The 25,001-nt window shown below is 32.0% G+C and overlaps 4 protein-coding genes across 5 annotated transcripts in view; 3 read left to right on the plus strand and 1 right to left on the minus strand.

Annotated features, from left to right (window-relative positions):
- The first annotated feature begins 598 nt into the window (after nt 1-598).
- On the plus strand, nt 599-1,541 carry LOC129910265 (uncharacterized). Its single transcript, XM_055987568.1, has 2 exons — nt 599-963; nt 1,025-1,541. Exons 1-2 carry the CDS (start codon nt 709-711, stop codon nt 1,400-1,402), a joined length of 633 nt encoding a protein of 210 aa, XP_055843543.1. The 5' UTR covers nt 599-708; the 3' UTR covers nt 1,403-1,541.
- A 3,736-nt stretch (nt 1,542-5,277) lies between these two features.
- Nucleotides 5,278-7,075, plus strand: LOC129911566 (small integral membrane protein 13). Its single transcript, XM_055989398.1, has 2 exons — nt 5,278-5,642; nt 6,895-7,075. The coding sequence occupies exons 1-2, from the start codon at nt 5,564-5,566 to the stop codon at nt 7,035-7,037; spliced, it is 222 nt and encodes a 73-aa protein (XP_055845373.1). The 5' UTR covers nt 5,278-5,563; the 3' UTR covers nt 7,038-7,075.
- Nucleotides 7,076-7,092: 17 nt separating this feature from the next.
- Nucleotides 7,093-7,817, plus strand: LOC129911565 (N-alpha-acetyltransferase daf-31). The gene has a single exon (XM_055989396.1). It carries the CDS (start codon nt 7,093-7,095, stop codon nt 7,663-7,665), a length of 573 nt encoding a protein of 190 aa, XP_055845371.1. The 3' UTR covers nt 7,666-7,817.
- Nucleotides 7,818-12,076: 4,259 nt separating this feature from the next.
- Nucleotides 12,077-25,001, minus strand: part of LOC129912689 (breast cancer anti-estrogen resistance protein 1) — an 82,419-nt gene continuing 69,494 nt past the window's right edge. Inside the window, exons 4-5 of one of the 2 annotated variants that reach the window (XM_055991045.1) lie at nt 16,382-17,181; nt 12,077-14,561 (exon numbers count right to left, since the gene is read on the minus strand). In XM_055991045.1, coding sequence (XP_055847020.1) covers nt 13,523-14,561; nt 16,382-17,181 — 1,839 coding nt within the window. In that variant the 3' untranslated portion in view covers nt 12,077-13,522. The remainder of the gene's footprint in view (nt 14,562-16,381; nt 17,182-25,001) is intronic. The other variant, XM_055991046.1, reaches the window with a different exon arrangement.

A 25,001-nucleotide genomic window follows, 5' to 3' on the forward strand; every position in this document is an offset into this window, starting at 1 on the left:
GAACCAACCTTAGCTGCCTTCTAGTAGTGCATATATATTAAAGTCAATGTTTCAAACCCATTCTAATTAATTTTGACACATTTACCATGATTTTAGAGGACATTTTGTATAGGAGCGAAAAGCCTGTTTTCACTACACGCAGATCGAACGAAATTTTATCTCCCATACAAATTATCGAAAAATCGGCTAAATTTGTTTGATAATTTGTATGTGAGCTAAAATTTCGCTTGATCTGCGTACTATAGGCTTAAATGACATAATTTCGAAAAATTGGCTTACTTCGAATTAAATTAATTTCCTATAGGTAATAGCCTGTTTTCACTAGATATAATTTCGCAAATTTTAAATTCAAATTTTTTTAATCTTATTTGGGCTCTAGTGAAAAAAGGCTATAAGTTTTCACATTATAAATGAGATAATTTGCGTAAGTACCTCATCTAGGAGGCTATGAGAGTAAACTCTAATTTTAAAACTTTTTTAACAATCTTTTCAATCCCCAAAGCTATCCGAATGCTGCCATTTCTAAGACCAATTCAACAAATATCACTGAATGCAACCATTAATGTTCTTATAACAGCCCTGTACTTATCAGCTGTTCGACATTTCACATTTGACACTTGACAGATAAAACAAATCTTTTGTTTTTCTTTTAACTCGATTTTGCAAAAATAAAAAAGTCTTCAAATACAGCCTTTTGATAGCTTTAAAATGCAAGAATTTGAAACAAAAAGAAATGCATTATTTGCCAGTCTTGATATAGCTGGTAAAGATTTAAAAGGAACAATTCTTGATCAAACCGGACCCGAGTCTCACACAGTGAATTTGCTTAAACGTTGTGCTCCTGCGGAGGAAATCTCCTCCGATCGCACTCTGACTAAACTTCGTGGAAAAGAAAGTATTTTCAAGAAACCCGAATTACCAATTGCTAAATGTTTAAAACCTCGAGTTGCACCAGATTATCAGGTATTTTAATTGGTTTTATATGGTCTTGATATGAAAATAATGTTTCCATTTGTTGCTTAAGGTTAATCCACATAAATGGAAGAAATATTCTTTAGCTGATGTGGATCTATCATCTGATCATACAAACACCGCTGCAGCACTTTCTTTTCTCAAAGAAATTGAATCTATAAAAGATTCAGATGAATCGGAAGAAGCAAGTTCTGGTAAAATTTCGTTTAACAAATCGGTTAAAGCTAAACGAAGCATACGAGTTTCTGGAGAAATTGATGATGAGGAGGTAGATAGGCCTAAATTAAAGGGTTCCAAATTGGTAATGCCCGAGTATGTGGTTGGTCAGAAGGCCGAAAAGGACAAACGAAAGAAAAGATCTCCAAATAAGGTTGAGAAAAGTTCACAATTGACTTTGTCACATCTTCAAGAAGATGAAGATGAGGATTAAAGTTATAAAGTTTCTCATAAACATACCATGTTCAGAATTGGTATAGAATAGATTAAGAAACAGAACATTATAAGAATTGAAATGTAATATTTAGAATGTAAGTGCACTTTTACTAGAATAAACGTTTAAGATAATGAAAACTGAAAAAAAACATGTAACTATCTTCAAAATATTTATTTTATTTGTCCAAGATTTTATTTTACGAAAGAGTTCAATGTTAATTCGCATTTTCAGCTTAAGTCATAGTTACTTTAAATGCGTCTTTTTTGTGGATGTATAAAAGCCTTTGCAAAACCTCTGCAAAAAAATGTAGTCTTAAAAAAAATTATTTGATGGACTAACACATCGGTTGAGCGACCCAGTCTTACTCTCTATTGTCTGGTGGCCCCAAACTCAGTAAAGCATAGAACAGCGAGCGTAGGAGAGATTAGGACTTACCGGTCGTGTTCTACTGAGGCACTTAGCGTTCTCTTGCATTTTTTATACCTCTAGACCTTCATAAAAGGATGAATTGGCCACACAAGAACCGGCTCTTCATAAGTCACTAGCGAAAATAATAAACATTCCCGTAAGAATCATGAAGGGCACCTTCTTCTCTAATTAGGGCATAAATACAACAGCCACTTTTTGAAAAAAGTGAACATTTTCAGACGCATTTTGTGATTGTTGCTTTTCCGACAGAAAAATTTAAGCTTTCTGCATTAGTTTTTGGTTTCAAAAACAAGTTTTGTAGTTTTTTTCCAAAAACAAATAGCACTAGAACGAAATAAAAAAAAAAAATACTGACTCCTTTTTAAATAATGTATGTTCAAATAATTTAAACAACTTCCACGTCCGGGCTTGAAGTTACTTCAGTTGGCAACTACTAGCTACTGGTGAGAAATTCTTTTCTAGCTGCTTTCCTTTGGGAACATTTATCTACTGCTTAAAACTACTTTGAACTACTTTTGCTCCATTGAAAAATTAGTTAAAAGCAGCTTTAAGTACTCAGCAGTAGATACTAGATAAATATTCCCAAAAGAACGTACCTTCTATATTTTCCCTTGAAAATAAAATAAAGTTGCTACAATTAAAGCCTAGTACGCAGCTGAAGCGAAACGAAATTTTCCATACAAAAATTCGATAGCAAAATCTTGAACGAAATTAAATTTGTTTTGTTTTTGCTTTAAAATTTATTTTTTGATGTTTTTTCTTGAATTTTTTGATTTGTGTTTTTATTATTTTTAGTGTGCTATAAACCGATGGTATTTTTTGTTAACGTTGACTTTGGAGACTTCAAATTTTGGGAAATCGATTTTTATAGTTCAGAATGAAAATTTTTCGATTTCGGAAAAAATGGCCTTTAGAAGAAGATAGCATTTAAAGCCTGGGCCCCTGTTCTGTAACTTTATCACTGGCGATAAACGTTTTTCAATGTCTCTAAAATCCATTTTCTTCCATAAATAAAGCAAAATTTCTTTCAAATTCAGAATGTATGAATTAAGAAATTATGATCTGGAACAAAATTTCTTTTATTTTTATAAGATTTAATGGATTTTAAAGCCATTCAAATATTTTATCGCCAGTGATAAAAGTTACAGAACATGGGCACTGGTACGCTGCTCGCGCTAAATTTTAGCTGAGATAATAAAATTTAGCGCGAGCAGCGTACCAGGCTTAAGCCTGGTACGCTGCTCGCTCTAAATTTTAGCTCCCATACAAATTATCGAAAATTTTTAGCCGAGATAAAATGGATCCCATACAAGTTATCGATAACTTGTATGGGAATTTTATCTCCGCTAAATTTTAGCGCGAGCAGCGTACCAGGCTTTAAGGCTTGGCCACACCGGAGGGTACGCGGTAGCGGTAAGGGTAGCGGCAACGATATTTGTATTAAAAAAATTCCACACCCGAACGTTGATGTGTCAGTTTGGAATTTTTTCCATACAAATACCCGTACCGTTACCTGTACCTCTACCGCGTACCCTCCGGTGTGGCCAAGCCTTTAAGCGACGATTTTGCGACCAACTTTTCTATAAGTTTCTGCAATCTAAAGCCTGGTACGCTGCTCGCGCTAAATTTTAGCTCCCATACAAATTATCGAAAATTTTTAGCCGAGATAAAATGGATCCCATACAAGTTATCGATAACTTGTATGGGAATTTTATCTCAGCTAAAATTTAGCGCGAGCAGCGTACCAGGCTTAAGCCTGGTACGCTGCTCGCGCTAAATTTTAGCTCCCATACAAATTATCGAAAATTTTTAGCCGAGATAAAATGGATCCCATACAAGTTATCGATAACTTGTATGGGAATTTTATCTCAGCTAAATTTTAGCGCGAGCAGCGTACCAGGCTTTAAAGCCTGATACGCAGCTCGCGCTAAATTTTAGCTTCCATACAAATTATCGAAAATTTTTAGCCGAGCTAAAATGACTCCCATACAAATTATCGATAACTTGTATGGGAATTTTATCTTGGCTAAAATTTAGCGCGAGCAGCGTACCAGGCTTAAAACAAAAAATGAAAATCAAGGCTTACATCAGCCCCAGTTCTGCTCCAGTTACAAAAAGTTGTGATATCCTTTAGAGCAAGTAAAAAAAAAACTATTTTTTTTTTATTCTCACAAGAGTTAAAGCCTGTTACGCAGATCGAGCTAAATTTTAGCCGAGATAAAATTCCCATACTATCGATAATTTGTATGGGATACATTTTAGATTGTCTAAATTTTATTGATAATTTTGTATGGGAGCTTAAATTTATCTCGATCTGCGTGTACTAGGCTTCCCGACAAACAGTTTTGGTTTTATAAAGCTTTATAGATGCAATTGTTGATTCTGTAAAGCATTATAGAAGCAAAATTGTTAGTAGGGTTGAATGGTAGAATCAAAGTTGTAAGAGATTTAAGCCTTGTACGCAGATCCGAGCCAAATTTTAGCCCCCATACAAATTATCGATAAGATGATCAGATAATTTTTTTTTCCATAATTTGTATGGAAATTTATCTCGATCTGCGTACCAGACTTTAAAAATGAAAATTTATTAGTAGTTGACTGCCTCCCCAACAGACTATTCATTAATCTTGAACGGAGCAATAAAATCAAAAGCAAAAATAAATCCCTGGTCAGTCCAACCTCTTAAACAAAATTTATTTTTGTTTATGTTGAATCGGGCTTTTTTGGTCACTTCCTTTTATATGCAAATAAAAATCTTTATTTCATACTTTCGCCCTACGTTTACGTTTACGATTCAACATAAACATTAATAGTTCAAATAATTGGTCAAATTATCATTAATTCAAAATTTATTTTATTTACTTCCTCAACACCAACCCTGACTCAAGAAAGAAAAGTAGGCAACACTTCGATAAGTACAAAATTAAGAAAACTTTCTAAACAATTTTCAAGAGAAAGTGTCAAAAAAGGAAATGTCAAAATTCTGCTGCTACCCGACCGTGTGCGAAAATTTGTGGTTTTCAGTGAATTTTCTTTTTACAAATTTACCTCTAAAAACACTAAAGATTATTAATATAAAAGGTAATTTAAAATCTTAACACTCATCTTCATCTTAACAATTATTCCGCTCAGAACAAAAAAATATATAAAACCCTAATTATCCCAAAAGTCGGTTTGGTTGTTGGGAATAATAATTTCATTTTTTATATCATCAAATATGATTATTAACTAACAAAGAAGACTTCAAGGCGTCGGCTGATTTTGTTTGTTCATTTTAATTAAATAAAACTAAAAATTTTTAAACAAAATTTTTCATTAAAATTGTTAAAAAAACCCCCTCGCATATATTCTACCGATTACATTCAACTGTAATCGATATCGATAAATATATATCATATATATCTATCTCTTTTCTACACTCCCACGCGCTTCTCTATTCACTTCTGTGTTCTGTCACTTCACTTGTTCCGAATTTGTATGAACTTAACTTCAACTGACCATTATGACACAACGACGACGGTCTACCTTTTGACGTGTGTTTTTTTTTATTTTTTGTTGCTCCTCTCAAATGTTTATGAAATTTCCATTAAATTAAGTTAAAACTCATTAAAATCAAATGTGCAATCGAAGAAGAAGAAAAACATTATCATAACTAATTAAGCAATTCCTTTTTTTACCTCGCTCGTTTTCGTATATTATTTTCTCGTGTTTTTGTGTGATCTCTCCCAAATGACTGTGCAAAGTACCCTTGTTCTGCTGCTCACTGTTTTGGCATCGATTAGCATTGTTGCAATTATTATTCTTTTAGGTAAAGACACTTGCATGTTGCCCTATCAAGCTGCTTTGCGTTGAAAAACCAATGATTTATGAAATATGAATGATTTTTCCTAACCTCTCATAGCGACAATCAAATCGAACTTTGAACTAGTGATGAGAACTATCGAATAAAAAAGATCGAACTATTGATGGTTGTAAAATATTAATTCATTCGATAGTTCCGAATCATTGATTCATTCATTTAGTTACTATTTTCATTCGAATATTTTTTTTAATTCGATATTTTTTTTAATTTGAATAGTTTTTTCATTCGAATAGTTTTTTATTCGAAAATATTTTACTAAATTTTTTTTTATTCGATAGTTTTTTCATTCGAATAGTTATTTCATTCGATAGTTTTTTTTATTCGAATAGTTTTTTCATTCGATACTTTTTTCATTCGATAGTTTTTTCATTCGAATAGTTATTTCATTCGATAGTTTTCTTTATTCGAATAGTCATTGACCTACTATATATGGACTGCTAGTCGTTTGACTTTTCCATACAAAAATTGAAAAAAAAAATGATTCCACATCTTTCTAGCTCTACTAGCGGTATAACCTTAGACGGCGAAAAAAGGAAACTTTTAGTGAATGACATCTGTCGTTAAAAGGTAGTGCTTTCTCAGTTTTTCTATATTTGTTCCTTTCGCACTTCGTCAAAAATGTTGCACTTATTCTCCGCTTTTTTTTAGGGCGCTAGTATCGCGAAGAAACAAGTGGAACCAACCTGAATATGCTTCTAGCAGTCCATATATATTAAGTCAATGCGAATAGTTTTTTCATTCGATACTTTTTTCATTCGATTGTTTTTTCATTCGAATAGTTTTTTTCATTCGATATATATTTCATTCGATTAGTTTTTTTATTCGATAGTTTTTTCATTCGATTGTTTTTTCATTCGAAAGTATTTTCAGTCAAATTATTTTTTTATTCAATAGCACTTTTTTTTTTTAGTCGATAGTATATCTTCCAAGTTAAAACTTTAAAAATCAATCGAATGAAAAAAAAATTGTACTTGTAATTGTAATGAAAATAACTGAAAATTTAATTTTTTTTTATACGATAGTTTATTCGATGGTTTTCATTCGATAGTTTTTATTCGAATGAATGCATGAATGAATGAATGATTTATTCGATAGTTTAAATCATTCAGTTACTAACTATCGATATATCAAATCATTCGATAGTTCCCATCAGTACTTTGAACCACAATGACTTTCTTCTTTTTGTCTTCTCTTCCAGGTTGGTTTCTTATTTGGAAAGCATTTCTATCAAAATTCCGGCTTGTTCGTGAGCTGTTAGGCCAAGCGAACGAAGATAAAGCCCACGCACAAAGCAATCATCCAGAAAAGTCTGCGAAATCCCGAAAGATTAGAAAAGATTAAAGACTTTATTTATTAAAAAAAAAAAAAAAAAAGAATAACCGCCAAACCTACAACCATGAATATCCGTTGTGCAAAACCAGAAGATCTAATGAATATGCAGCATTGCAATCTTTTATGCCTGCCCGAGAACTACCAAATGAAGTATTACTTCTATCACGGTCTGACATGGCCTCAATTGAGTTATGTCGCCGAAGACGATAAGGGGAATATTGTTGGCTATGTGCTAGCCAAGATGGAAGAGCCAGAACCGGGTGAGGAGAGCAAACATGGACATATCACATCGCTGGCAGTAAAGCGATCCTATCGTCGTTTAGGGCTAGCTCAGAAATTGATGAATCAAGCCTCACAGGCAATGGTTGAGTGTTTTGATGCTCAATACGTGTCATTGCACGTAAGGAAGAGCAACAGAGCTGCTCTGAATTTATACACCAATTCGTTGAAATTTAAGATTCTGGAAATCGAACCGAAATATTATGCCGATGGTGAGGATGCTTATTCGATGAGACGTGATTTGGGTGAAATTGCTAGGGAATTACATCCGGAGAAAGAGTTGGATGGTGGAAGTAAGATTGTGTTCAAAACGGCTGCTCCTCATGACCATAGCATGCATGATGGACACTGTTGCTGAGACACAACACAAAATTGGAGCTGAGGAGAAAGCGGTTTTTTTTTTTTTTATAAAAAAATATTACTACATGTAGTTTTAAGAGATTTTTAATTTTTATGATTTTCTTTTATTTTGTATAAAGAAAGAAAGCATTTGCCGAAAAGAGAACAAAATTTTGAAATGAGTTTTTATTTCGATGGAGGATAAAGAATATATACACATGTAAGAAAGCCATAGAATTGATATTATTGTTTATGGACATTGGTTGTTCATCGAAATAATTGGTAAAATCAAAATCGAAGCATTTAGGTTCTAGGATAATGAAGAGAGTAATTTGAGATCTTCGATCGGAGTGCCAAAGAAAAAGGTAAGCTTCGTTCATGATTGTTAAGGTGTTCTTAATAAAAAATGAACAATCTCGCAAAACTAAAACTGTTGCAGAAAAAAAACATTACTTTTAAAATGAGAAGTCCAAATTTAAAATTTAATAAAAAAAAGCGTCTTAATGGCGGTAAACACTAAATTCAAATATGTATGTAAATAGTTTGAGGTCATTTGAACTTTTAAAATTTAAATATGTATATTCAATCACTCGGCACTCGGCTTAAAATAAAAGTAATTTTTTCCTTTGTTTACTTATCACAAACAACTATTATATTTTTCAAATAGATTAGAAGTGCGTTCTTTTATGTGCCAGTGTTAACTAAACATCATGAAAAATTTTGAGCGGGTGAGACAATATAGGTGACTAAAGTCAATTTTTTTCAGCGGCACAAGTTACAGTCATAATGGGTGCTTTCATAATTGCATGGTTGCTTTGTTTACATGCGGTCATTTGCGATCAGACTAATGTCAGAAAAACTATTTGCGCATGTATTTTACTTAGAATTTATGAACACTTTTTCTGATTTGCGTCATTTTTCAAAAGTTTGAAGTTTTAATTCAGCCTCTTCTCCAAAATAAACCAATTCCTTCCTTTAAGAAAAAAAACTTTTTTTTTACATTTCTCTTAATGTTTACAAATTTATTATATTCAAGAAATTCGCGGCTATTTTTACTTGAATTTTGAATTTCCAATCAAAATTTTGATAGAATTGAGAAATAAAGGAAAGCTTTATCATTTTTTACGTCATGTTCCTTCTTTCTTCAGTTAAAATTCATTGCGCATGGGAATTTTTTCATTTGCACATTTGCGCTGCAAATATTTGCGTATTACATTTATGAACACCTGACATTTGTCATTTGCATTAATGAAAGCTTTGCATTCGTCAGACTTGCGCAACCATGCATTTATGAAAGCACCCAATTTCTTAAAGGCCCTAACTAAAAAATTTTCGATTTTGATTTTTTTTGCAAAGGAGTTGGGGTATTGTCTCTGATTTATTCTCATTTATTTTTTTACATTACATTCAAATAAGCCCGATATTTTCAAATATTTTTTTAATATAATTTTTGTATTCAGATTGCGGTAAGCGATCAAGTTTTTCCCTCTCTAACTCAGAAGTATGTATTAAAAATGTAGTTAGGGCCTTTACGAGATATGGGCAGCATAATTCGCAATAGGTACTTTAGTAGATCGTTTCATCCAGAGTAATTTGCTTATTTGCTCCTTGAAAGCATAAAATTCAGCGGAATCATAAAAAATTTAAAAGAAAAACTCAAGATTACGCATTTACTTTCATATTTATGTAGGTCTCTTATTTTGGGGGATTTTTTGACAAAGGAAATAGATTGATTATTGGCATCTCTAAAACGTAATTGCCAAGTATGAGCCCTTAATAAATAATGAAGATCGTCCTCATCAAAGTTTTCCATTTTTAATTCAGTCTTACTTCGTTATTAATCGACAGTAAAGCAGAATTTTACAACATGTAGAAATTGAATTAATATTTTTGAACCGATATTATCTAGATTTCTGACTTTCTCGTTAACAACTTAACCACTTTTAACGAAAATGTTTGAATTATAAAAAATTAAAGAAAAATTTTAAATTTGAAATTAAAATTTATATTTAAATTTTCCGAGTTTATACAACAATAAATAAATAAAATGTTTGCATAAAACATTTAATTTTAAAATTTAATGTATTCTCGGATCTTTTAAAAATTAATTAATTTTTATTTTTGAAAAATCAATTTTTTGACTAATTATCTTGTAAGTTTGTTTTTGTATGTCGATTAATATTTCCTTTTAAATATCATACCACATTTTTATGAAATTTTTTGAAATTGTATACAAAATTTTTTTTTTAAAGTCTTCAACAATAATTTATAGTTGCAGTTGCTTAGAATTTAAAAACTATTTATAAGAAGATTTATCAAGGAACAATTTTAATCTAATCTTTCAAAAAAAAAAAAAACTTTTTAAAAACCATTAAATTTCCTCTTCACACTGTGAAAATATCGTTTTTAAAGGATTTTCACCAACTAAACGAAGTCTACCATTTGGTTTATTGTATAATAAATTTTTAGAAAAAAAAATTTTTATTTCGTTTTGGCCGTTTTTGTAAAAAAAAATGTATGTGTCCTAACTACAACTTTTTAAAATATTTTTCAAAAACAAATTGGTATTCAACTGTAAAAAAATACTTAAAAAAATCGTTATCAAAAAATTGATTGTTATAAATTTTTTTATCAAAATCAGTTGAATCGCTTACGAGTAAGACCGAAATGAGGAAAACGGTTCTGTGAGAAGTACAGCTAACAAAGGTTCAAAAAATATTTTTTTACTTCAAAAGTACAACTTTATTTGCACCTACGAAAAAAGTAATCAAAATCACTAAAACCGTTTTTAATTAATTTTGGTCTTAAAAAAAAAAAATTTCAATTTGCTTCTAGGGAATCTCACAGAAATCATAACTAGCAAATTTGGAGAAAATCGGTTAATAGTAATTTAGGCTGTAGTTCAAGATAGATACAAACTGACAGACGGAATTGCGGGCCTCAATTTTATCGCATTTTCTATCATCTTATACTAGATCTGATTGTTATCTCGAGTTCGATTTATTTTTTCGAATCCTAAAATTGCTCTATAGGCTATAGTACCTACTTTTGTATATGGCAATGCGAACAATGAATTTTTAAAATGAACAAATTTGTGATCATTGACTTTTCACAAATTGAAAATCACTCCAATATCAACCTGTACCTATAGCAAAAATCAGACTGTTACTGGATTATTACAGAACATTTGATTCAACCGATTTTATTATATTCTTTAAGCGAAACTTTTTATCATGCATTCGTGATGTTCTTGAATCTTATTTTAATTGATAACAAATGTTGGTATTAATAGAACAAAATATCAAACAACGCATGTTTTAGCAATTCATAGTTTAAATTTTAAACGGTCACTGTGGTGTATGTGCAACATTTTTTTTTTTAATTAAAAAAGAAATTCTTTTGCTAAACAAGTTTTGAGAATTAAATTTTGAAATCATTTCGATCAACCTTGAGTTGAGTTGAGGATGCTTTAATCCTCGTGGTCATACAAAAGACAAACTTCGTTTTTTTATTATCGGCTTTTCCTTTGAATTCATCGACTTTTCTTCTTTTAAACAATATTCTAAAAGAAAACTCAAGTCAAGTCGTCCTCGAGTTTTTGCGAGACTAATACCAATCGATCAATACTTTCAATTCATTTGAATAAAAGATTAGAACTTCAAAGTTGGTCCTTATATCTTTTTTCTTTTGATTGTAAGCATCGCCAATTTTACTTAATGAAATTCTCAAGACCTAAGTTTTGATACTTTTAACATACGTTTAAAAACGAATAGTTTAACGTTAATGTTAAATACCATAATGCTGTAATTATGTATCAAAGTGCAGACTTATGCTGTTTTGGCTTTTGCACACAGAGTACCTATCTGTTAATGTCTGTAAAAAATAATAAACACAGATGAAGTAATTTATTTGATATATAATTTATTTTTAATTGTATTGTATATTTCATAATTTATTACAACATTTTTATTATTTTGCTGACATAATATATCTTTAGTAGTCTCATCGTTGCCAAATATTAATTATATTCTTAATACAACGATTCAATTTTTTGTTTGTATAGAATTTACTTTCTATACATACGTTTCTGTTACAATAAAGGTTTATTTTGCACATTTAACTGACGCAATAAAGATGATACAAATTTATTATTTTTGTACAATATTATGCGTTTTTAATTTTTTTCAAATTAATGATTAATAGATTATATATTCCTAATAAATATGACTATTTATACCACTATATAATATTTTATATTTATAATAACTAAACATTTATATTAAATTAAAACAAAAAAAAAATAAAAACTAAAAATAATTATAATAAAATTAAAACAAATATTTACAATTATTGCAAAGCATTTTTATTTGTATATTTTACTTCAATATTTATGCTGTATGGTTTATGCTTTCATGAATATATATTTTTGAATATAGGTATATACTCGTATATTATAATAGTTTTATATTCAAAAAACAAAATTATATTTAAAAATTTTTCAAAATAAAATTATTATAAATTTGAATACTTTTATTTCAATAACAAGATCTTTTAAGAAGTGTATTTACAAGAAGTAGGTAGGTATAAACGTAAAATTTACAAATTAAACTCAAAACAGAGAATAATTATAGAATTGTTTTTTGATACTTGTATTACATTATTTTTAGTAATGCTAGCTGTTTTTTTTTTTAGATTAACCTTAACATATCACAAATATAAATTTATATAGAAATTATTATTTTTTTTTGTATTTTCTTTTTGTATAATATTTAAATTAAGCATCATGCATAGTTCATATTTTTGTGTACAGATTAACTGACATTTTCTCCCATATGACATTTTGCCCATGTTTCTATTTTGTCCGCCCATTGTGTTTCCTCTGTCAATAGCTGCGTTACTTTGTAGGAGGTAGACTACTCATGAGTAGAATTCTAAAATCTAGTACTACCAACTATTTTTACTTCTTATCTACTTTGCAGAAGATCATTATATCGATTCTAGTACTAGATCTACTAATCATCTACTCATGAGTTGTTTACAACCTTCAAAGAAACGCGGCTAATATTTTATGCCATGAATACTGCAAATGACTATGGCAGTTAAAAAATTACATGCAAGGTCTGGCTGCTGATAATTTCATACGTCAAAATTGAATATGACATTTAAAGGCTCTCCCAAACGAACGCGACACTTTGTCACATTAATGCTTTGTCATTTCCTGAAAACAATGGCAAAGTTCAAACGACATTGTCAAAACACATTAAAAAATGTTTTGACACTTAGATTTTCAAACACAAATGTCAAAATCCTTGTCTTGTTTCCAATGATGCCCATTCTTGTACTTTTTACTTAATGGCCTCTATTATGACGGAACACTTGACGAATATGTGCCAAATTTATTGACAGATTGTCAGTCGTGTGAAAGGGGCTTAAATTTAATGTACATTTGCTTTTTATAACGGTAAATGACACATTTATTTTCCTTTAGGATGAACATTCGCATCCATAAAATTATGCTTTTTAGTTAGATGTCAAATTCTACTTTGAAGAAGTTAAAGTTTATTCTTTAACTTTTTTAAGAAACAACTTGTTGTTTCTTTTTTAAATTTTCCTGTAAGCCTGGTAGTTCCATTTTCAAGAGTTAGAATATTAAACTTTATTGTGTTTTTAAAAACGTATAAAAAGTTGTCGAAAAAGAGAGAGAAAATGTCAAATTAACTGTCATTTACTTAACTACATACATTATTTGACTCTTGTTTTGGAAGACTTTTCTGAATGCTTTTGCTGTAGCTAGAAAAAATCAAAGGGCAACACACTTTTCTTCTTCTTTACATCTCCCACAGTTTGAAACAAATTAATAAATTATAACAATTCCCTTAAGTTTTAGTTAACTGTACTGCTTTAAGCATAGATATCTTGAGAGCACTAGCTAAATGTGAAATATCAACTACTGAATCGACCATTTCCTGAACAGCTGTCACACTTGGAAAATGTTGTGCAGCTTTCTTTGATTTCGTAACACATGTCTTCAAAGCATCCGAAAGTGCATCAGTACATCTCAAGACCTTCTCTTTCAATTCCGGCTTGGAGATATTTCGATGGACAATATCACCAATTGTCACTAAATTATGCGCACTTAGGACAACAAATTTACCATAGGCAATAAAAAACTTTGGCGGTTGATTCTTTTCCACAGTCTCAAGGAACGAGTCGATAGCTTGGGTCAAGTAACCCATGTGCGTTGTTATTTGGACAGCATAATACCGCACCAATAGTTTATCATTTGAATTCAATTCATTGCGGCTATCTGTTGCAGCAAAAGCTGCTTCTTCAGCTGATTTCATCACATTATCAAACTTTTTTTGTAAATTTTGTGGAATAGCTTCTCGAAGAGATGAATTTTTCTTAGCTGCTGCATCTTTGGATTCCAAATCGACATAATCATTATCACTCAACCAATCACTATTGTTGTTCTCATGGGTTGGAGTTTCTAATACTTCAAGGCTACGTTTAAACAACAATGGCCCATTTCCCTGAATGAATGATGATATTTGTCGAACATCTTCAATTGATGTTTGTGCGCAAGCAATCAGCTGATCCAAGCTATCAGGTGGATAGTTGATTCGATCGTCATTTCGTTGGAGATTTTCTGTGGTCCAACCACTTTGCATGTCTAATGTTTGTGAGGATTCATGAATAAGTTTATCAGCATCTCGAAGAGCTTTGACTAGTGGGCGTAGTTTGAGGGCTAAATTACGATCATCTGAACGGGCTGCATTACCAAGGGCTCCCTCGCCAAATTCAGTGAGATCATGCAGGGCTGTACGCAGTCTAACTGCAGCTAGTTTAACTTCCATCACAACTGGTTCGAGTTTTTCTCGATTTCTCCAATTTGGCGATACGAAATAGAGTAATCTGCAAAGTAATAAATTAATATTAGTAAAATAAATTAAATTATGTTAACAAAAAAATGAAAGAAAGAAGCAGCTATTTTAGGTGGCGCCCAATGCCAGCTACTGTATAGAAAAAGAGCAAGCAAATCAAAATCTTCCAGGTAGGGCATTCATTGAGAAAAAGATGTAGTGAACGAGATTTTTATTTTTCAAACTGAGTTTTGTGAGATAGCTCGCTCTTAAATAACAAACGAAGGATGAACTTGAAGTTATATTTTTAAATGGCACCCAATGCCAGGCACTGCAGAATCGTTTATTCTTAAATAATTTATAAATAAAAGTCATGTATATTTTTAATAGTTTTCATCACTAAATTGACTTTTTCTACAAGAACCTAAATGGCGTCCAATGCCAGACTTTAAGTTTTTAAGGAGATGATAAAAATAAGGAAATTAACTTAAATGGCACCCAACGCAGAAAAATAGTGGCCAAAATGATAATTTGAAATTGTGTGCTCACATTTGTAAAGTAAATAGAATTATATGCTTAAATGGCGCCCAATGCAAAACCGAACTATGAACTTAAAGTTGCTTATAATGTTCAGATTCTGTATGTGTCATAAAGTTTGTTCCAAGAAAATGATATCTGAGTGCTTGCGAAATATTTTATCATTAGATTTAAGTGGCACCTACACGTAAACACATGGCCGTGTTGATATTGCTGCAATATACTCTTAAAATAGCGCCCAACCAACGTAAATGTCCAAGCCATCAAAAAGAACTGGAAATTATGTTAAAAGTTCAGAGATAACATCATCAGTTATTTCAAAGTATGGCATTTCAAGGTCCATAAATCCGTTTCATTCATGAACTTAAGTGGCGCCGAACAACAGAACGTGAAAGCGATCGAAAAGTATAATCTTAAAAAATGTTTTATTGTGATCAAGCATTTGTAAAAAAAAAACTAGATTTGATCTCTATCTACTACTTTTATTGAAGAACTTCTAAAAAAAATTTAATGGCGCCCAACGTAAGACACAGAAGTCATCATAAATCATAACTGGAAGTGGTTCAGATTGTAATTGATCAGTTATGTATTTCAAAAAATGCTACTTTACTTTAGTTCATGAATTTAAATGGCGCCCAACACCGGAGCGTGAAAGCGATCGAAATTTATGATCTTGTTTAACCATTTGGTTAAAAAAAAAAACTGAATTTGATCTCTATCTAGTACTTTTATAAAGGAAATTATGTGGCGCCCAATGCGAAACCATAGAGATGAAAAAAAGTGAGAACATGAAAATGTTTTTGGTCTTTTTGCTAAAGTAATAGTAAGTACTTGAATTTAAGAGGATACATGACGCCCAGTGCAAAACTTGGAAGCCATGAAACAGAAAGAAGGAAGAATGGTATTTTATTTTTATTCATTAACTTAAATGGTGTCGAAAAGAAAGCGTGAAAGTATAATCTTAGCATTGTTAACAATGTTTAAATTTCATCAGTTTATTCCAAAAAATTATATTGAACCACTGCCCAATACTTCTACTTAAATGGCGCCCAACGTAAAACATCGAAGTCATCAAAAATCAGAACTACAAAGAACGAAGTTCAGATTCAAAATGATAAATTATATCAAAGAATGTTATTTTACTTCAATTCATGAGCATAAGTGGCGCCCAACACAAAGCATGAAAGCAATCATACTTATAAATGCGCTTAAATAGTGCAGAACTTAAAAGTCTTTAGTTAACAAAAATGAAATAGTTTTTAAAATGTCAATGCAATTTCGATTACTCTTCATTCTTTTGCTAACATATCGCAAAATAATTTCATTTAAACTCACCTCGATATCGCTGTGGTTGCTTCGTTTTGCAATTTCGCCAGTGTCTCCAATGCCGATGATAATTCTAATGGTAGTTCTTTGGTAACAGCTGTTGATGGTGGGATTGGAGATGCAGCCGCCGATAGTGATGAATGTTTGTCTTGCAATGGTGTCGTACAACTACCATTATTACCACCCGCATGCGCAAATGCCGCTGGCAACGGATAGTCATATGTGTTTTGTTGATTTTGATGTTGGTGTTGCATCATATTATGATGTTGTTGTTGTTGTTGTTGTAAATTTAAATTCCCATGATGACCATTACGTACAGCAATTGGATTCTTTCTCGGTATATCATAGTCCGGCATATTAGCCAACGAAGATCGATTCGAAGAAGAAAATGATAAGCTCAAACTATCTGAAGTTAGTAGCGATGAATTTGAACTGCTCGGTGTCATATTCTGTTGATGCAACAGATTTATTGGCTTCGGTACATCATAGCATTCCTCTTGCAATGATACATTGTTGCTGCCTAAAGAATGATGCAGCGAAGAGGGAGGCTTCATGCCTGTGGGTGTTGTAGTAGTTGACATTTGGTCAAAATATTTTGTTGGTGTTCGACACCAATTCTTTGGACAATCGTAATTAATGGGGGTGGCTGGCTTTGGTACGTCGTATGTCTCGAATGAATCCGAGGACATCATAGATAGATTCTGATAGGTGCTATTGCTACAACTGCTGCTCGATGTGTGTGAGGAAGCTGCTGACGATGGTATCGAGTTGTAAATATAAACGTCACCATGTCTCTGGGGTGTGATCACCTGGAATATACCAGAAAAAAATAACAGGAAATATTAATTTGAAAAGAAAAAATCAATTTACTACGAGAAAAGGTGTGTGTATGTATGTAGTTCATTCATATTCATAGAAATCCTTTACCCAAGAGTAAAGGGATGGGGAATGATTTATTAATTTTTTTTTATTCTTATCTATTTCGTTGAATCCTATATAAAAATGGGGTTGGGAACACAAAAATATCTACCTACTCAACCATCCAGTATCGATTTTTCACTGATTCCTCATGAAGCACTTTTATACCGCAGTAACAACACTATAAGACAAACTTTTTGCTTCTTTAAAATGTCTTTGATGTCCTTGTTTTGTGTTATTTTTAATCACAACACGATATCTTAGGAACTACACTTATTTATTTAGTTTAAAAAATGTTTTTATAAAAAGTACAAAAATGTATAAAAAAATCTACTACTGGCCATTGCAATGCGCGCAACAACCGTCTACTTTAGTGCACCGATGAGTCTCTAATGGGATATTGCCACTATTATCTTTTTCATATAGAAGGAAAGTTACTAAGTTTTTTTCTTTTATTTTTGTTCTTTTTTTTTTGTTTTTGTGTTGAGGGGAAATATCCTTGTGTGGAAGCGCAGGCGTTATAAGGATATTCTCTTTCGTCAGTGATGTATGAAAAAAATGGTGAGTATGAGAATAAAATGAATTTTACCCTTGCTTAATGCCAGAGGTCGCTGATTCTGTATATACAGCAGCAAAACTTACAACCAAAAGTCAGTTACCCGCCCGCGGGTGTTTTGAATCTCATTGTCAGTGTCAAGGAGGGGATTTTGGTGTACTTACTTTATTTTACATCATTTCTATATAACTAGTTTGAATTTTTTTCTTTTTTTTTTTGTAATAGGTTCTGTGTTGGGGAGGGTTCTGAGCCAGCACCCCCCTAACCAGACGCAAAGAAGAATTGTCTGAGTTCCGCATTGGAACCCCACCAACCATTGATTTTGTCCCTGGGATGTTGATGATGACTATAATGTCTCGAGGGATTTGTTTGGTTATTGAAAGTTTGAAAATAGTTGAAGATGTCTAGGAAATAGATTTTCTTCGAAATATGGGTGTCGTGTGGGGAGACTGCGGAGCGAAATGAAAAAAAATTATATAAGATATCTGTGATATTTTTAGAAGATGGCCAAAAGTCTTATGAGAACTCATTGCTTTTATATTATACACTTTAGTACACACAGTTGAGAAGAGATTGCGAGAAATTGCGGATGTGTTGTGTAAGCATATCCACATCGTGATGGGTTCAAATTTATTTATATATATTTTCAAAGTAATCATGCAAATGACAATGGGAGTTTTGATCCTTCTTTTAGCTATATGTAAATTGAATTTTATAGAGAGAGGGACATTATATTAGTCTTCGATTATGGGATAAAGATGCTTCATTAAGCATCCATCTATTGGAGTAGTTAAATAATTGGAATGAAATAACATTGTTTTCTTAATGGTTTTATGAGGTTCTTTGAAGTTGGAAAAGGGAGTTTCTTGATGTTAATTTAATATGGGGTGGGGGGGGGGGGGGGTTTTGACGAATAAGGAGTTTTGAATATTATATCAGAAGTAACATTGACAAATGTAGTGGATAGTAATGGATTAAAACAGTGCTGGAGGTTTGAGTCCTTCACCCAATGTCGGGCATTGAGTTTTCTAGAAGAAGATGATAAAAACAAAAGATAGGATTTAAGAGGCGCCAAACACAGCAACATAGTGCCCAAGAAAAGACAACCTTTTCACTTTTCATTCATGATCTTAAGTGGCGCCCAACACCAGGGCGTAAAAGCAATCGAAAAGTATGAGTTTGAAATTGTTTTCATAATGTTTAAGAATTTGATCAAGCATTTATTTAAAAAGAAAAATAAGTAAGTATGTAAAAAATAGTAATAGTCAATGAAATGGCGCCCAACGCAAAACCATAGAAATCTTAAAAACTCTCGCGGATTTTTCACGATTCGATTTAAGCCGCACTATATGGCATAAGTCGACTAAAACTTTACTATTTAGATTGTGACTTTAATCACCCGCGGCCTACGTTCACATGAGTCGATTAACGCTGAAAAGCTTCACCGCACGACAAACATGGACTCCTGAAATTCAGCATTACAAAGACAGGGTAGGTATAGCCTAATATGCCCTAGAACAGTTAAGACCACCGATATATTCTTTTGTATAACAGTATTCTTGCAAATATTGATAACGTCCACACAAGAATGGTTGCGAATTGTTGGTCCATAGGCCTTGCTCCTTCATGGGGTGTCCTGCCACAATTTTTGTAATTTGTATCCCTCTGTTCTACCCCTTTTGTTGTATTTTAATAGAGATTTCACCAAGTGTCATATACCCGCTGATCATAACAGACAGGATAATTCACATACAAATGCTGTTATATTTCATGGAAGAAGTGTTATAATTTTAGCGGTACCATTCAATCCAGTTATATTTAACGTCACAGCAAACTATTTTGTCTTTTTCTTGTAACATAGAAAGTGGTATCCAATGGGAACATTTCTGGTTCTATCAAAGTTAATTGTGACAACTGATACTTTGATGAACCTCTGACAGATACAAATTACAAAGCCAATAAAACATGGGCGTTTAATTAATTTTATATAACTAAATAGTTGCCGACTGTTTAAATAAAAGTGTTAAATTGATTTGTTTGATTAAAATTCAAAGTTCCCATTCCCGGAGTTCCATTTACAAAAATAACTAAATGTCAGATTCATCAAAGTACAGAGTTTGACGTTTGAGAGAGAGATATTTCTATTGCTGTTTTCTTAAAAACCATATTGTATTTGTGTTACAGTCAAACTCAATTATGTAGATTCAAGAAAAATTTCAATGGAAACCAATATGCAGTTAATTAAGATCAGTTGTCAAAAAGTATCATTATTTTGCAATAGATTTGATTTTAATGCCTCCATTATCTTTATACTATGCATAAACACTATTAACCATTCTCAAATGTCTCAATTAAATCCATTCTAATCTTCATTGTAACTATCTCTTTTTTTTTCATAATAAATTGAATTTGTTATGAACTCTTTTGAATCTTTTTTTCATAAAATCTCCATTAATGTCATAAAACATATCTAACATCCACAGTAGACGCACTCATGCGTAAATATTCTTTTACAATTTATTTTAAATCATCGTTTTTATTTTATATCATGCATCATAAATGAAATCTCTATAAATTGTCGTATCCTAACGCCCCCTACATTTCTATATTTTATGTTTATTTATCCGAAATGAATTTTTCTCCCCCAAAAACTTTTGTTTTTTTTTTTTTTTTAATATTCTGATGTGGAGCCACATTGACATCGTTATAATAGCATTTTAGGTCACGAAAATTCCAATGCAAACTAATAAATATAAATCAAATTCTTTAATAATATTCCATTTATCTCCAACTTAATAGTTGTAAATGCCAAAAAGCTTTAAAATGACATTTCCCATTGGGAGTATAGGTTCTTTTTTTGTTGACAGTTTTCAAATTAATTTTCTGGCTTACAAAGGCTAAGATGTCAGATTAAATTGTCAGGCCAAACAGATTAATTAATTGCTAAAGAAAAGAAAAATTTTATATTCTAAGGAGCAACTTATAAATTAACACTTGACTGAACCCTTTGATAAGGGAAAACAGTGCTAAACCGGTTCAATGTTGTTAAAATGATGATGATGGTCATCATATAAATGTACGAATAAGGATGTCCCTCTGTCTGTCAGTTGACGATACCAGAGAAGAAGTTATATCTTTCTCTGTCCGGTTTGGCACTTCTTGCTTTGCCATTGCAGAAACGTCATTATACACGTCTTGGGTCCAAATATGTCAGCACAATAAACGTGAAAGATGGACGCGGAGAAGCACTTTCTTGTTTGAAAAGACGTTTGCTTCGGAGGGACTTGTACAAGTGAATTCTTGTGATGATGTTATATGGTATAGACCATGTAAGTTACTTAAAAATCATTTTAGGCGTTCAAGGACTTACCAAAATGTGTGCATTGCCCTTTTTATCTTTTGCTAACCATAGAGTTCATTAGCTCTATCTGATGACGATGGTTGGTCGATATTACGCGACCAACACACACACACTATCAACTCAGTTAAGCACTAACCCGAGAAGTCTCGGTGCCATATTTGGCAAGATTGCGTTGGCAAGGAGATATTTTATACTGAAACAAGGAACATTTGATAGCTTATATTATACTCCTATACCACTGACTGGCAGTGGTTATATTCGAAATGCTTCCATATAGCAACTTGAACGTATAAATATCTAAAAGAGTGCTTATAGTTGTATCTCCTTATGCGTGTGGCTCATAAGGCGAACTCGTGTTTTCTTGCCCTTTGGATATCGGGGGTATACCGCACAGAGACCAGACACACGGGGTTCAACGGAGAGAAAGATGGAAGAAGGTAACAAATTGCAAGCATCGAATAGGATCACGAACTGTATGATGATGGAGGCTATGGAATCTTTTAAGCTACTACTGATGTGGTGGAACTTCATTTTTGTTGTTGTCCAAGAAAAGAGAAAGATGTGCCGAACCGATATGGAATGATATTTTAAAAATGCAGATTACTTGCTCTGACTCGCATTTGGTTTGAGGAATTTTCTTCACGCTTCTTCTGTATAAATGCATTTGTAGTGTAGAGAGTGTATAGTTTATTATTATGTTTCATAGAAGTTGGAGTATTGTGTATGGTATCTTTTGTAATTGTGTTGCTAGTAATTAAATGTTTAATCGATGAAATGCGTTTGGAAATATTTATTTTACCGAATAAAACGGTAATTGCATAATTGTGTTAAAATATTTTGTAATTGCGTGGTAAATGGTCTTGCGGCTTATTACAAGTTGCCGGTGTGGTACAAGTTGTGTTAACGAGAGTTATTTTGTTTTGTTTCTTAAGCCGGAACCACACTTTTTTCTATGAAATGTGTTATAAAGCTACTATCGGAGCAATTCATTGCATTCGTATGGAAAGGATGGTAGGAACATAATTTCTGTAACGTATGCGATGTTGCAACACATTGATTTTTGACATTTTTTTTATCAGTATAACAGTTTTGAAATTTATTTTCACTGTCCGACCGAGCTCCTAGTTTCTGGGACATTTTGACATTTCTTTGGACTCACAGAAATGTCAAAATGAGTCTCTAACATTTGCTGATAGCTGTCACTTTTGACTGATTGGATCGAAAACGTAGTTTTTGACAGATACGTTGATTGTTTAGTGTTCTCTCTATGCAGAAAGTGTAACAACAGTACCAGTACGTCTACGTAGATCGAACAAACCTTATGTCAATCGTGTTCATATTACTGAAATATCGGTTTCGTGAAAAAAAAAAAATACTAATGAAAAAGAGGCTTTTATGATTATACAATGGCTTTTAAACTATTTATACATTGGCTATCTTATTCCAATTATTCCCAAATTAAACCTGGTTTTTTTCTGAGTATTCGTAAGAATTTAAAAATGTCGAATTCCATTGAAATTGCCAACAAAAACGAAAAAAGAAAACAGTATAACACTTCGATTCAAGGTCTAATTTACCATTTTGTTGTTTTTGTTTGCATAATAAAAACAGGTAAAACATAATATTACACAAATTTCAAACTAACCGGATTGGGGTACACAAATATCAAGTTAACCGACATAAACGAAGCACATTATAATATTGCATGCATCCTCTTTTGCGTGACATTTTCGTTTTTGTTATTTTTGTCTTTTGTCAAAAAATAACACAAAAGAAAGAAATTTATTCAGAAAAAAAAATGCTACTTAGAATTCTTTTAGGAACACTCTACCTTGATATATAGGATTTATCAACATAATATATTGGCATAATGCGAACAATTTCTAAAGTATTCAGAGGTTCTTGAGTAAAAAATAAAACGAGACACAAAAGGATGGAAGAAATTGAAAACGACTGACGACAAAAATACCTACAGGATGTAAAAGGAAAGTGTCATCGTTGAGGAATTTTTCAAATTCGCTTTCTTTTCAAATTTGAAGGGAACTTGTTTGGTTATGTCCTTCGAGTTGTTTTTTTTTTACCTGGCGGTATTTTTGCTGATGGCAAAGCAATAAAGCGGGTTTCGTTGTCTATTACAGTGATTCAAAATGTGTATATTTAAACCGATTTAAAACATAATTCAATACAAAAGAGTGTAGGCGTGTTTAACATTTATACAATTTTCATTTTAAGGAATTCTTTGAAAATTGTGTAAAAATTATTTAAAAAAAAGTAATTGTATAATTTTTAGGGCCTGTTTAACATTTGAGTAAATGCCACTTAAATGACACTTTTAATAAAACTAGTGCTTGTGGTCCTTAACTTTTTGCTCTGCAACCCAAAATTTGATTTTGGTTGACACATGTCACTCATAGCTTTTTGAAGTTAAGGCTTGGTCACACCGGAGGGTATGCGGTAGCGGTACGGGTAGAGGTAACGGTACTTGTATGAAAAAAATTCCAAACTGACATATCAACGTTCAGATGTGGAATTTTTTTCATACAAATATCGTTACCGCTACCCGTACCTCTACCGCATACCCTCCGGTGTGGCCAAGCCTTTATACTTCTTTTGCGGCGTTCAGGTATAAAAATGTATTTATTTAGTGAATTTCTGTGGAGAGTAACTTCAATCGCGTGTAAATGTTTTCTTACTTTGACTGGATCAGAAGTCGAAATAAGGCGTGTTTTAATGAAATGCTTTCACTTTTCATTTAAAAAAAAAGGAATTGATAAAAATCATACGCTTTGGATTTCTTTGATCACTTTCATAGAAAATTTAGATTCCCTGCTTAAAAACTGAAAATTCTTCAGCATGAAATAAATTATATAAATTAATTGACAGATGTCAAAGATTCCCGCTCAAATTTAACATTAGTCTTGTTTGATTCATACAAAACGATATAACACTAAGTAAATAGAAAAGTCACACAATGACGTAAAGGAAGTGTCAAAAACCCATCCTAAATTAATGATGTACCTTTAATCATGATCCATCCTAGCATAGTAACCTTCCATTTCCGTAAACAATTTAAATCCTCTTCAAACCTCAGTTATCATTTTTAAAAGACTCCTATAAGATATACATATCACACACATACACTATACCTTAAGCTGGATGCAGACGAGAACTATATAAACATTGAAACAACTTCCAATGAGATCATCGGTTTAAGGATTGGCACTTTAGTCGATTGCGTGACCGATATTGATGCCAATTCAAACAAAAACACACAGGCAAAGAGTAAAAGAGGTGTAAGACAAAATAAAACCATCACCGGAAGTTGCATTTAGAGTATACCTTCGGTTTCTTCCAAGCAATACCCAACTATATATAATTGGTTTTGGTGTGTCATTCATTCTCCTGGTATGTCTTTCAATCAAACCGATTGTGAAAGAGATAAAAGCCAGCTACCTCTGTCGCCGGTAGCGTATCAAGAACCTTAGGTAGCACTTTTTCGTGTGTTTCTTTTGAAAGGCTAAATATATTTTATCCCAAGGACAAAAATCTGATATCTGGTAAACAACACGTAAAGTATAATCATCGCATCAACAATTTTTAAGTTTTGCCCTATAACATTTCTTTAAAATGCAATATGCATATATACAAAAAACAACAAAACATTTTAACTTGGATACTACTTAAAATGCAAGCAACGTTTCTGTGTCGGGCTACATTAAAAACACAAAATTGATGGTGATTTGAAAAAAAAATTCTTCAAATTTTTGGAACACAAAACACAGAAAAAAAGATAA

Source organism: Episyrphus balteatus, chromosome 2 (genome assembly GCF_945859705.1).
Source record: "Episyrphus balteatus chromosome 2, idEpiBalt1.1, whole genome shotgun sequence".
In the NCBI taxonomy this organism is placed as follows: domain Eukaryota; kingdom Metazoa; phylum Arthropoda; class Insecta; order Diptera; family Syrphidae; genus Episyrphus; species Episyrphus balteatus.

Bases quoted from the DNA above. Each gene is read 5' to 3' on its own strand.
- LOC129910265 (XM_055987568.1), top strand. From the start codon at position 709: ATGCAAGAATTTGAAACAAAAAGAAATGCATTATTTGCCAGTCTTGAT. The intron at 964-1,024 runs GTATTTTAATTG...TTGTTGCTTAAG, and splicing joins GAGTTGCACCAGATTATCAG to GTTAATCCACATAAATGGAA.
- LOC129911566 (XM_055989398.1), top strand. From the start codon at position 5,564: ATGACTGTGCAAAGTACCCTTGTTCTGCTGCTCACTGTTTTGGCATCG. The intron at 5,643-6,894 runs GTAAAGACACTT...CTTCTCTTCCAG, and splicing joins TGCAATTATTATTCTTTTAG to GTTGGTTTCTTATTTGGAAA.
- LOC129911565 (XM_055989396.1), top strand. From the start codon at position 7,093: ATGAATATCCGTTGTGCAAAACCAGAAGATCTAATGAATATGCAGCAT.